This window comes from Amphiura filiformis, chromosome 1 (assembly GCF_039555335.1).
Source record: "Amphiura filiformis chromosome 1, Afil_fr2py, whole genome shotgun sequence".
Lineage (NCBI taxonomy): Eukaryota > Metazoa > Echinodermata > Ophiuroidea > Amphilepidida > Amphiuridae > Amphiura > Amphiura filiformis.
Window position 1 is genome coordinate 40,842,601 of NC_092628.1, and position 13,447 is coordinate 40,856,047.

The window sequence follows — 13,447 nt, forward strand, 5'->3', positions numbered from 1 at the left end:
CTGGGGGCATGGTTGGGGGTGAATTTCAGGAGGAAAATCGACAAATTTTGCGCAAAATTGTAGCAAAAAGTGGAAATTGACGTTAATTTTTGGGGTTTTGCCTCAAAAGTGTGGGTGGTTTATAGACCTATTACATCTCCCCAGGATGAAGATATTCTTCAGAATGACTTAGATGCAATAAGGACGTGGAGTACCATCAATAGGCGTCCCCTTAATGCTGCTAAATGTGTGGTAATGCACATTACCAGATCCCATCGTCCTCTTTCCGTTAGATATCAGATGGGTGATATCCCTCTTGAAACCGTTTCTACTCATAAGCACCTCGGCGTTGTCTTGTCTTCTAACCTTGAGTGGGGTCCCCATGTTGATACTATCACTAGTAAGGCCCAACGTTTACTTGGCTTCATCCAAAGAACGGTTGGATCCAATGACCCGGATACCATGAAGAAGCTTTTCTTTGCTCTGGTGAGACCTATCCTGGAGTACTGTGCTCCAGTTTGGGCTCCTAACAGGGAGGGTCACAAAAATAAGTTGGAAGGGGTCCAGAGAAGGTTCACCAGATACTGTTATCCTGGTCCCTGGCAGTCTAGGCCTTCCTACAGTACAAGGATCCAGACCCATCAGATTCCCACCATTCTTTCTCGCTTTGATTATCTTCGCATTATGTTTGCTGCTGGATGTTTGTGGAATAAATACAATATTAGCTGGGCTGACTATGTCAAGCTGAATACTCTTTCCTCCAGACAAGCAGTCAACATAGATTTCCGGCATTTCCATCGCAGCCGAACTGACGCTTTCCATAATTCCCTCTTTGTCGCATTTCCCAGGTTATGGTCCACCTTGCCAAATGATGTCTCCAGTGAAATTGTTTTTAGTTTGTTTTCGTTTTCGCGCAAAACGCGTAGTTGTATGTACCTTTATCAGTAATGTGTTGTGTGTGCGGGGTTTTTTTTAATCGCTTTTTTATATATAATATCTTTCGTCAACGGGGTTATCGGAGACCCACTTCAAAGTGATTTAGTTCGCTATTAGGGAATCCGCCAGGGACCCCGTTGACTATTGTATTTGTGTTTATTGTTTTAAGGCTTTTTTTTCTGCTATTGTATGTATGTTTGCCTGGATTATCAATAAATCAAATCAAATCAAATCACTTATCATAATAACGTGAAAGTGTAAGTATTTCAGCCATGAAGGTTCTGCTTTCATCCATCTGAACCTCAACCTGAACCCCTTATTTCATTTTCGCTTTTGCTCGGGCCCATGGCCCCTCTGGGCCCATGGACTTCGTCCACCCTACCCACCCGCTTGCTACGCCCATGAAACAGTACCGTTAAAGTTCCAATGAAACAAAATTACTTTACTTACATGTTGCAGATGGAATAGTTGATGACATTTTTGTCTCTTTCCCGGTTGTAAATTTATCAGTACTGCCAGGAATGGTAGATACAGGCTGTATTGCCTCTTTTCCTGTAGTTGATTCAGCAAGAGGAGTCGGAGATTCACGTTTGGACACCCATACTCCAGTAGGGGTGACAGAGTTAGGCTGCGTTACTTCTTCAGGTGATGATTCAGTAAGACTGACAGGGATGGTAGAATCATGCTGTGTTACCACTGTTCCTCCTGTGGATTTAGTTAGACTGAGTGGAGTAGTAGATGTTGGCTGGGTCCCTTCATCTTCTCTTGTTAATATGGTTTGTTGGGTAGATGGTTGAGATGTAGAACTCCGCAGTGTAGCATCTGCGAAAGTAACAAAAATATAATGAACACCATAGTCTTTACAATTTGAGGGTAAGAGACGGGTGGGGGTGGGGGTGTGTGGGCGTGTGGGTGTGTGTGTGTGTGTGTGTAAATAGTAATAGTAATAGTAAAGTAACATGCATGTGCGCTAAAGATTTCAACAATTCAACAATTTTGCTAGGGATAAATGCTACACAGCATCACCATCAGGTCAATAATTGCATTTGTACGGACGGAATCACGTGACACACCATCAAGCGCTAGATTACAAATAAACTGAATTAATGAAATAAAATTCACCTCAAGAGATATCTTTCCATTCCATTTAATGAAAAGAGTCATAATCCTATTGACCAGGATAATTGCACTCGAATTTATTTCCATCAAAATTAAAACATATACGATGGAGGAGCACAACTAGAAGCAGAAGCCTGTATTATGTCTATAGAATTGCGGTCACAGACCGCACACAGTTTAATTTATACAATACATACAAGAGCTTATGATTTGAAAAGACCGCCACTTGACGATAATTTTATTCATAGCATGTTTGCAGTGTATTTCTGGTATTTATTCCTAGCTATAGGCCTAATGACAAAATGTATGTTTATGGTGCAGGTCTGAGCTGAATGGGATATACATGGTGGTGTCATATTTTTTTGATATGATTATATTCTCAAAAAGTTGAATATATCACATTATTACAGTGGCGTACCGTGACCGCCCCAACCCCGGGGGCTGAAGAAAATTCAATTTTGCCGGCCCTTCCTCAACAGCCCGAAAAGGTTGACCTAATTTTTTTCTCGGTCGTTTGAAAAAGTGGAGAGCAAAAAAAAAAAAAAAAAGAAAAAAAAGGGTTTCAGGCGCTAGCGCCCTAAAAGCATTAAAAGCATACATTTTGATGTACGTATAGTACCATTTTTTAACAAATTTTTTGTGCTGTATCAAATTATTTTTCCGCCCTTTTTTATTTACTAATTCTTTTTGCCCTTAGATTTTGCCGCCCTGTTTTTGCCGCCCTTCTTCTTCCGCCGCCCCTTCATTTTGGCCGTCCCTGCTTTTACCACGGGGGGCTGGCGCCCAAAGCCCCTCCCTCAAAAAATACGCGCATGTAATATTATAGGTCGATTTAAAAACCTTTCGGTGAAATTGCGGATAAATATATGTATTGAAAGAATACGGCAATCGCAGCTGAGTGTATTGAACTTCCAGTTTGTGTATTGAAAACATAAAAACCTGGCAATTTTCTTGTAATGGCAACGTCAAAAGGTGTACTGAGCATGCGCAGATCGTAAAAACGCGTCATTTCAGCTAATGAATGGAAACGCTGTGGTATCTCATATCGTTCAAGTGATGTGCTTAGCTTGAGTCGCTCGGCCTATCTCGAACAAATTCGTCATGCGTAGCTGTTGAAGAACGAGTGTATTCACTCTACTATCACGGCAATTTTTGACACGAAGATATAGGGTTGGTGACGCTGTGTGCTAAAAATGTGGAAGGAAGGTTTCGTGGTCAGATGCTAAAGAATAAGGGTCTTTTGAGGGAGATCCTAAAAATTGGTTCTTCCCGAAGCGGATGATGTACCAGTAGGAGTTTTTAAATTAAATGTACTGGCCTTTTGGGGTAAAAATAGACAAATGGGGGAGGGGGTTCTTTGGAGGAAACATGAAAAATATGGGATCTTTGAGGGCAATCGGGTAAAAACAAGAGGTCTTTGGGATATCACATAATGCATATCTTAGTACTGAGTGGCCCCCAGTTATTTAATGAAGTCTAGTGATAGCTTTTTTTCTTACAAATATATCAAGGGTTGAGAGCCAGAAACCTCAACTCACAATCATCTGCTTCCACAAAATGAGCATAAAGTCGTCAGGGCACTATAGAAGATACAGTCCATTAATCATAAAAAAATTCAATAGAAAAAAGACACTGTGGAGGAAATATTGATTTTGAAGACCAAAGCAAGGTCTGAACCTCGATATTTTAAGTCATATATGTAGCCAAAAAGACCCGGTGAAAATCGCATGTTTATAAGGAGGGCATATTTAACTGGGTAAAGTGTAGCCGTGTCAAATTATTTTATATAATATATAGACTCGATTCTAGATACTAGAAAATCGACACTCAACAAAAATGAAAAAAATGCCCGTTTTGCGCGAGGGTGCACTTATGATGTCAACAGTCAAAGTGATATCATAATAAGTTCTATAATGGAGAATGCAGGAAATCACAGCGGCCCACGCCATACTCCCCCGCCATACTCCAAGAGTTTCTAGAATGTGTTCAAAACAACTTGATTTTAATGCTAATTTATTGCACATGCTAAGGAAGCCTGAATAGCTTTTTGAAATCGCCAAGTGGGAGGGTTTTCAATGAAATATTTTTGTGCAAAAACTGAAGCATCCTATGTATAAAAGAATATATGAATGTTAACTGCACATCATATATAACGATTCGTAATTCACAATTGTGGTACAGTTGATGTCGTTTAGGAGTCAGAGAATTTTACTTTAAGTTTATATACATTAAAATATTTTTTGAATTTAGTGAAAATGAAGACTGATAAGCTCTCAAAAAATCTATGTAAAATTACATAGAACCCCGCATCCTAAACAACATCAACTGTACCACGATTGGGTATCGCGAATCGTTATATATGATGCGCAGTTAATAGTCATAATAATTATATTCTTTCATACATGGGATGCTTCAGTTTTTACACAAAAATATTTCATTGAAAACCCTCCCACTTGACTACTTCAAAAAGGTAATAAGCCTTGTGCAATAATTTTAGCGTCAAAATTTTTCTTATTCTAAAGCCGTTCGAGAAACACTTTGATTTTGGCGGACGCTGCTGTGGTGTACGTGTAAAGTGGTCGACAAGCGTTTAATGTGAACAAAAAAAAAGTACAGCGGAAACATTTTTAAGCATAAAACGTGTAACCAAATATTAAACCAAAAAATACTTCAGTGTTGTGTAATGACTATGAACATTCCACAAAACCATAATTATGAGGACAGTACTTCTACTTCCTTCATATTCAGATCGCTCCGTGGGATTGTACCCCAATGCCAATCAAAATAAAACCGTCAAAGCTCCACTGCTTTAAAAACGTTGACAGGCAAAAATGTGATTATAGCTAAATGATCGCACGAAAATATAAGTTTGGGGGGTTAGTACATCATCCCCACCCCTTTGGTATGACGAGATTTAATTCAATTCTTTGAAATTACCTGGTATATCAGTTGTCGCTAAGTGTTCCAAGTCAATGGTTGTGAGGTGACAGGTTGCTTCATCACTACCATCATCACAATCTGCTTTACCATCACACACTAAATTTACATCGACACATCCACCATCATCGCATACGGCTTCTGTGATTCCACAGCAACCAGTCGGTTCATCACTTTCATCGGCACAGTCAAAATATCCGTCACAATACCAATAATCATGAATGCAGGCACTATCGTTACATTGAAACTCTTCGCTCTGACAAGAATCTGTGGCAAATATACACAAATAAGACGATGGTCAAGCAAATTATAAAAGCATTAATCAAATGTACGTTGATTTATATAATCTTACTATAATCTATATATTTATATATAATTTGGCTAATGTTGTAAGTGTGTGTCTGTGTGAAAGGTGGGGTGTGTGTATGTAAAAGGCTTCGTCAGTTTATGGTAATCTAATCTTTTATTTTCTGAAAAATTTCAGAGATTCAATTCAATTCTTTGACATTACCTGGTATATCAGTTGTCGCTAAATCTTCCAAGTCAATGGTTGTGAGGTGACAGGTTGCTTCATCACTGCCATCATCACAATCTGCTTTACCATCACACAATGAATTTACATCGACGCATCCACCATCATCGCATACGGTTTCTGTGGTTTCACAGTAGCAACCAGTCGGTTCATCACTTTTATCTAAACAGTCAAAAAATCCGTCGCAATACCAATAATCTGGAATGCAGCGGGTATCATTGTCACATAGAAAGTTGCTGCTCGGACAAGAATCTGTGCCCAATATACACAAATAAGACGATAGTCAAACAAATTATAAAAGCATTAATCAAATGCACATTGATTTATATAATATCACTATTATATAATTTGGCTAATGTTCTAAGTATGTGGGGGGTGGTGTAGGATGTGGGGGTGGGGGTGTAAGGCTCCGCCAGTTTGTGTTAATCTGATCTTTTATTTTCTGAAATTAACTTTGGAGTTCTGTGCGGATTTTTTTATATAAATGGCACGTTTTACCTAATGCAGAAGTCAATTCTTCAGTCACTTCATCTCCTGTAGTTGATTCAGCTGCACTGGCAGTGGTGATAGATTCAGACTGGGTTGCCTCTTTTCCTGTAGTTGATTCAGTGGTTGATTCTAAAAATGTAAGTATGATTACAATTCACATAAATGTCTACTTTTAGAATATTTAGGATATACAGGGGTGAACACAACCAGTACCTTAATTTTTTGGCTTACTGTATATTCTGCCATCAGGCCTGCCTACAATATAGGCCTACTAACACTTTATTAATATTCAGATGGCCCACATTTAATAACCATCCCAGCAAACACAGAACGTTTTCGACATCATTCGCAAAAGGTTATAAACGGTTGTCAGAAAACGTTTAAATGTCGGGTTATATAAAGGGTATATTAAGAGTATAAAACGTTTTCATAACCTTAAAAAACATTTTTTGATAATCTGCAAACAAAAATGTCGAGTTATATAAAAGGTATAAAAACGTTTTAATAACATTCCAGAAACATTCTTGAAAACTTAATACAAAATATTCAGAATGTTATTTTGGGGTTGAAAATATATTTTGCGAAAAAGGTTTGCCCAAAATATTTACAATAACGTTTTAAAAACGTTTTCATGACCTTTATATAACCCGATATTTAAATGTTATTAAAATGTTTTGAAAAATAAAAACATTTTAAGAACATTTCTGTGTTTGCTGGGTTCAAATATGTTAACATAATGTTATTTAAGTATTGACAAAATATTTGGCAAAAATGTTTGCAAAATAGTTTAAAATAACATTTTTTGAAAACATTAAAAAAATATTGTTGTAGTGTATTTTCATACAAAACGTTTTAAAACGTTATCATGACCATTACATAACCCGACATTTTAATGTTATTAAAACGTTTTTACCTAAACCAAAAGCCGAAATATAACCGGAAATGGCTCCGATTGTGGTTGTGGAATAAGCCAAACTAGATGCTCTCTCAACCACCCCTACTTAGTCCGAATCAAATTTGGCACTTTGGGCATATTTTCATCAAATCACTTGCATCTGAGATCATAGAGAATCAACAATTTCCTAATAAAATAATCTACTACAATAATAATATACATTGCGTCTGGATGAAATCGCCTCTATTTCTTATATCTATAATCAAAGCCAAAAAAAAAATTAGCGATATTTTCAAAACAAGTAACGGCACTTCTGAGCATGGTGGTCCTTTACAGTTCTTACTATAGTCCTTTTCAGTTTCGAGATTGTTTTTACATTGAAATAATCACATGTACGTGTGTCAGGTCACGCACAAGCCTAATCATAAAAATATAGAAGTGCACTGACTTCTATGGGGCAAACAATCTCTTTAATAATACCAGATTTGCCGAATTAATATAATCTATGATGTCAGTATATGAATCCCGGCATATCGGTTAGATTGGACAGAAGAACGCAATCTAAATGTCCGAATTTCAATCCGAATGTCCAAATGTCAATCTCAGCTAAATCTGTTGGATCTACAATCCGGGATCACCGAACTATTCTAGTACGTATCAAGTTTATATACATATTAAGTCTAATTCACTGACGAAAATACTTTTAAAGCAGTTTTCAACGAGTTGATATTTATTTTGATCTCACCTGATATTCCAACAATGTAAATAAATAAAACACACAGAAGGCTGAAATACTTCATTGTACAAGTAGATGCCATCTTAGGGTCGGTTCATAGTGCATATTCGAAGACGAATATTCGGCTTCGAATACTTTTTGACGTCAAAATATATACGGCAACGAATAAAATATGAGTTGAATCGGATTAAATATCGCGCAACTGATAGCGAGATACTATTGATTTATATGAAAGGCTCGAGGTCACCTGAATATCGTTCGATGAACGATGATTTCAAAAATCCCCAATGAAAATTTAAAGGATCTGGAATGAGCGTTTTGAGCGTTTCGACAGTATTTTTGTGAGACATGAGAGCACCTCGGTCCCCGCACTCCGTGCATCCGCGGGTATTCATGCTCGTCGAAAATTTCGCGAAATAAGGGGTGTATTCAGATGAAGAAACGCGATTCGCGAAACACACAAAAAAGGGGTGTTTTTTCAAACCACGTGTTTGCGAAATTGAAAAAAAAGGGCATTTCCATCGAGCAGCCGACGCGTTTCTGCCAGAAAAGAGTATATTAGAAATATCATTCGCGTTTTAGCGAAAATAGGGAAATATTGTCGAAGGGCAAATAATTCGCGAAATCGCTAAAAAAAGGGGTGTTTTTCCCCTAAAAACTTCGCGAAATGAGATGCAAAAGGGGTTGTTTTTAAAGTTCACAGACAAGCATGAATACCCGCGGATTCACGTAGTGCGGGGACCGGGGAGAGCACATCAGACATATCGAATTACATTATGAATACGAAGAATGTCTTTCTGATATCAAGTAATTTTCATTTTTTGAAATTCACGATATAATACAAATTTTATGACAAATTATTAGAATGTGATATTTTTCACATATTGATATATAACAGTCCTCGAAGTGAATATTATAAATCTAATGATATTTTCTTAAAGTGTATGTAGCTGGGAGGAAAAGCCGGCGATCAATTGAAAATTTTGCCCTTTCATATTGAAGATATGGATTTTTTCCCAAAAAGACCTAATTTTTTTTGGTGTTTGGGGGAAAAATCCATATCTTCAATACGAAAGGTCAAAATTGTCAATTGATTGTCGGCTTTTCATCCCACCTACATACACTATAAGTATAAATCATCAGATTTATTAACTTTCATTTGAGTACTGTTAAATATCAAAAATATCAATTTTTAATCATTTGCCATAAAATGTGTCTTTCATTGCGAATTTCAAAAAATCAAAATTATTTGATATCAGAAGGAAAATGCTTTGGGCGCACACCACTAAATAATCTTCCCATTGAAATACGTGTAAAAACACCGGTTTTCTTTGCTCATTTTGGGCTCGTTTAAAATGTTTTATGATGACCAGTCGATTGTAAATCGATGAAAGTTTAACATATGTTTCAATGTTTACGGGTCCTTCCACCTCGTTTTCCCGCTACGAGGCCGCGAACAGCGCCCTCACTGTTTTGACATGCTCTCAAGACTGCAAACCCGATTCTGCCATTTTTTAATCCGCGGACCTATTTTCTCAATAATTATAAAAATGCTACTTTTTTGGTGACTCAAATTTATGTATAGGCTTTCGACTTTTATTTAAGCTATAATTCGCCACTCTTTTTGATTAATAAGTCTAAAGACCAGCCCAAAATGCCTCAAATAGTTTCTGTATTTTACCGGAACTCATTAGGGTTACACAAATGGCGCATTGATTTAGTGGTGTGCCCCCTTATTAGTGCGGTACAAGAGTACCCATTTTTATATGATTATTTAGTAATGTTTTATGCAAATAATATGATATTTAGGCAAACATAACCTAAATGTACAAGTGAATGTTTCCAAATTCAGATTTATGCCTCCACCCCGGTTTTACATAGGCCTAAATAATGTTTGGCCCCAGTTCTAGGTCCCCATATGCATAGGCGTAGATCCCGGGGGGGATGGGGGGGGATTTATCCCCCCCAATATTTTGCCAGGGGGGGATGGTCCATACAATCATCCCCCCCAATGTTGACGCCTGATAATGGGTTTCTGACCAAATTAACCTCATATTTGCCCATTTTAGCCCCAAAAGTGCAATTTTTCGCGCGCTTCGCGCGCATTTAATCAACTTTAACACCATATTTCATCAGTTTAGCTACAAAATAGCAAAAATTTTCGCGCGCTTCGCGCGCATTTATATCATAAACTAATTCTGTCACCAAAGGGTGCTGGATTGACTATACTTCAAGATTTTTTTCCAACTTCATCCCCCCCAATGTCAAAAAGAAATCTACGCCACTGCCCATATGCATCTGCCCCTGGCAGAGGACGTGTGAGGGTCCGGGGTGGTAAATCATTGGTTATTGATATAAAAATGCGTTTGCCATGGAAGTTCACCCATTTTTGTTATTTTGGGGCGAATAAAGATGTAATGCGTTGTTATCAGTCAAATTCATAATTCATAATTAATAATTAAGAGGGCAAAATAAGTAATATGTAGGAATGGATATATAGCGCTTTGCAATGAATCTCTTCATAAACTATGCAGAACAACCAAAACCACGAGCGTAGGTACCCTATCATTGCGTGTTCTTTTAAAATAAATTCTTGTCTATTTCTATAATTTGTGAATCAGGCATTAAAACACACTTAGGCCCTAGCAATGTAGGCCTACACAAGTTCGGAACGAGACTTTTTATCTTTTGACGCGTATTTCGGTCAAATGCCAAAATTGATTGCTCAATGAATCATGAAATGAGAGCAATACTACTTTGATGATACCGATCTCAACCGATATCAGCCAATGAAAAAAGTATTCATCGGAAATATATTTGTGGGAGTTGAATTTTGTTGAACTCGACAGATATATATTGGTGGGTCACCGTGGGTGGTCTCATATATAACACTTGTGAGGGCTGTCATATTTGTCGTCGCTTCAATCATATCTTATGTTATTGATATATTTATATATTTATTTATTTATTTATTTATTTATTTATTTATTTATTTATTTATTTATTTATTTATTTATTTATTTTTATTTATTTATTTATTTTTTATTTTTTATTTTTTTATTTAAGTATTTATTTATTTATTGACTTATTTATTGACTTATTTATTATTTATTTATTTATTTATTTTATTTATTTATTTATCTATTACTCATTCATTTCTTGATTTGCTTTACAGTTGAAACCTACATGAAGGTATGCGTCAACCTCCGCGCCTGTTACAGGCAGGTCGTAAATGCCCTGAAAAGCAAATCTTTTGACTCCTATTCAGGTCAGGGGCGTAACCAGACCTGACCTTCCGGGGGGGGCAAGATTGAAAAATTTCCCAATTTCTGATCAAAAGTTTTAGTATTTATATTCGAGAGAACGCTCGCTTGCCACGAAGCGTTAAACGGGTGGAGTCGGTGGGGGGGTCCAGGGGCAAAGCCCAGACGGGGGTCAAGGGGGCTGAGCGCCATGAAGCTCCTGGTTTTTGGCATATTAGAAAATATCAGTGTTTCAGAGTACAAATTTCACAATGAAAGTAGTAGGCCTATAGATCTTTCTTCTCTTTCTTTCCCGTTTCTCTTCTCCCCTGCGTCCCTTCCCCTTTTCTCTTCTCCCTTCCCTTTTTTCTTCCCTCTTTTTCTTTTCTTCTTTCCCTTTCTCTTCCCTCTTTTTTCTCTTCTCCCTTCCCATTTTTTCTCTTCTATCCCCTTTCTCTTCCCTCTTTTTAGTCTTTTCTCTCTTTCCCCTTCCCAATTTTTGACTCTTCTTCCAGGTTTTTTTGTGTCCGGGGGCAGCTTGCACACCGGCCCCCACTGGTTACGCCACTGCTCCTATTTAGACCCATTTATACAGACATTAAATCATGACAATGGTTCAATGGAGTTTACCTATTAATATGATTTTATTAACTTCGTTAAAGAAATTCTCTAAATTTTGCTTACCTTGGTCAACGGGCAATACTTGTTAACAGTCGGGCAACGCTATGAATTGTAGAAATATATCTTTCTCCGGTTCATAGTTTTATATTCGAAGCCGCATATATTTTGACGCCCAAAACGTATTCGAAGCTGAATATTCGCCTTCGAATGTTCACTTTGAACCAGCCTTTATTTGGTAAGTGTAAACACTGTGTATATACAGTACTCTTAAAGCCGAATTAATGATGCAGCAAAATGTGACGTCAGCAAGCTCACCTGACCCGTTATTTTTGTGCAATGAACTGATTAGACCCTTTTAGACTTGTTTATATATACAATGCAAATACAAAATTACTCAATTTAATCTTTTTTGTTCCTCTGTTCCCTTTTCACTCAACATTTAGTACCTAGCTATCACAGATGCTGACCGCAGGCCGCAATCTTTTTTAAGCTAGCGAACAAATGCGCAACAAATAAACTGTCAACAAAATTTAATTCTATAATGAAAAGCAGTGGCGGCGCCACGGGGGGACATGGGGGGGGCAAATGTCCCCAGTCAGAACTCTTGCCCCCCCTGTTGCCCCCCCAGAAAAACCCCAAAATCACGAAAATTTCCACTTTTTACGGTAATTTTGCGTAAACTTTGTTGATTTTGCCCCCTGAAATTCACTTTGCCCCTAATGCCCCCCGAAAAAAAAAATTTCATGGCGCCGCCACTGATAAAAAGTATAACATAAAAGCATACAGCCAATGATTTACAATAATTTGCAATGTATTGCTGCTGATTAATGTCACTTATTATGTTTCAGAAGCCTCTCTGAAGTATTTTACACACTTATGTCCGATAAAGTCTACTGTAGACTTGGAGACAACTGACCTATCCTTTGCGTACACAATCCTTGCACTGATGACAATATCAAATTTCACCATTAACTTCTTTCTGAGAACAGCTTGGATCCCCTCTGTACTACTTTCTTTTTGACAGAATTGATGTGTTTTTACCAGAGTTGTAACTTGTCGAAATACATCCACCATATCACCTTTTTTTTGGATTCTGCATTATCTTTGCTCAGTATTAAAAGGTATAATATTTTCACTACCTAACATCTCTGGTACCAGCTTTAATTTGAGAGCATTTTTTCAACCGCATTTGTTAGTGTTTCTCTCGTAGAGAATTGTAGCCAATACTAGTCTTGTAAAGCGGTTTTCAACGAGTTGATATTTATTTTAATCTCACCCGATATTCCAACAATACAAATAAATAAAACATACAGAAGGCTGTACATAATACTTCATTATACAAGTAGGTGGCATTCTTTTTGGTTAAATGTGAACACGATTTATACGGTACTCTTAAAGCCGACTTAACGCTGTAGCAAATTCGACCTCAGCAGCTCACCTGCCCTGTTATTTTTTTGCATTGAACTGATTAGGCTCATTCGTTTTAACAGACTGCAAATGCAAAATTACTCAAAGGGAGTAAAAATTTAATTAATAGACTCTTCTTTGTTGGTCTGTTTTCTTTTTACTCATTTTTTTAATTTATAATTTGGAGTACATGTATTATTTGTTGTTGTTGATAAATTTCACTTGATGTAGATATGATTCGCTGTCACCTCATTCAACATACTCTTTGAGCATATTTATGTGACATACCTGCCTGCTCTTACATCTACCAAGAGTGTTGATAATATAATTAACTTCACAAAATTTGCCTCACCTCATATGGGCCAAAGTACCTAGTTTATAATCATGATAACGAATGCCCTGTATTTGGAAAAATGACTAGAATTCATTAGCTCCCATTCCCCTGTTTGAGCACTCTTTTGCTGGTATTTTTGGTCAAAGCATTGTTTTATTTTGGTCTCACCCTGTTTGCAAGTTTCTTTACCGCTATCACACACTCTGTTAAAACCATAATA

General features: G+C 37.2%; 1 protein-coding gene across 1 annotated transcript in view; it reads right to left on the bottom strand.

Moving 5' to 3' along the window:
* Positions 1-13,447, bottom strand: part of LOC140160138 (uncharacterized) — a 35,176-nt gene that overhangs the window by 16,197 nt on the left and 5,532 nt on the right. Inside the window, exons 4-7 of the mRNA XM_072183419.1 lie at positions 6,002-6,121; positions 5,483-5,755; positions 4,972-5,238; positions 1,366-1,737 (exon numbers count right to left, since the gene is read on the bottom strand). Of these exons, the coding sequence (XP_072039520.1) occupies positions 1,366-1,737; positions 4,972-5,238; positions 5,483-5,755; positions 6,002-6,121 (1,032 nt within the window). The remainder of the gene's footprint in view (positions 1-1,365; positions 1,738-4,971; positions 5,239-5,482; positions 5,756-6,001; positions 6,122-13,447) is intronic.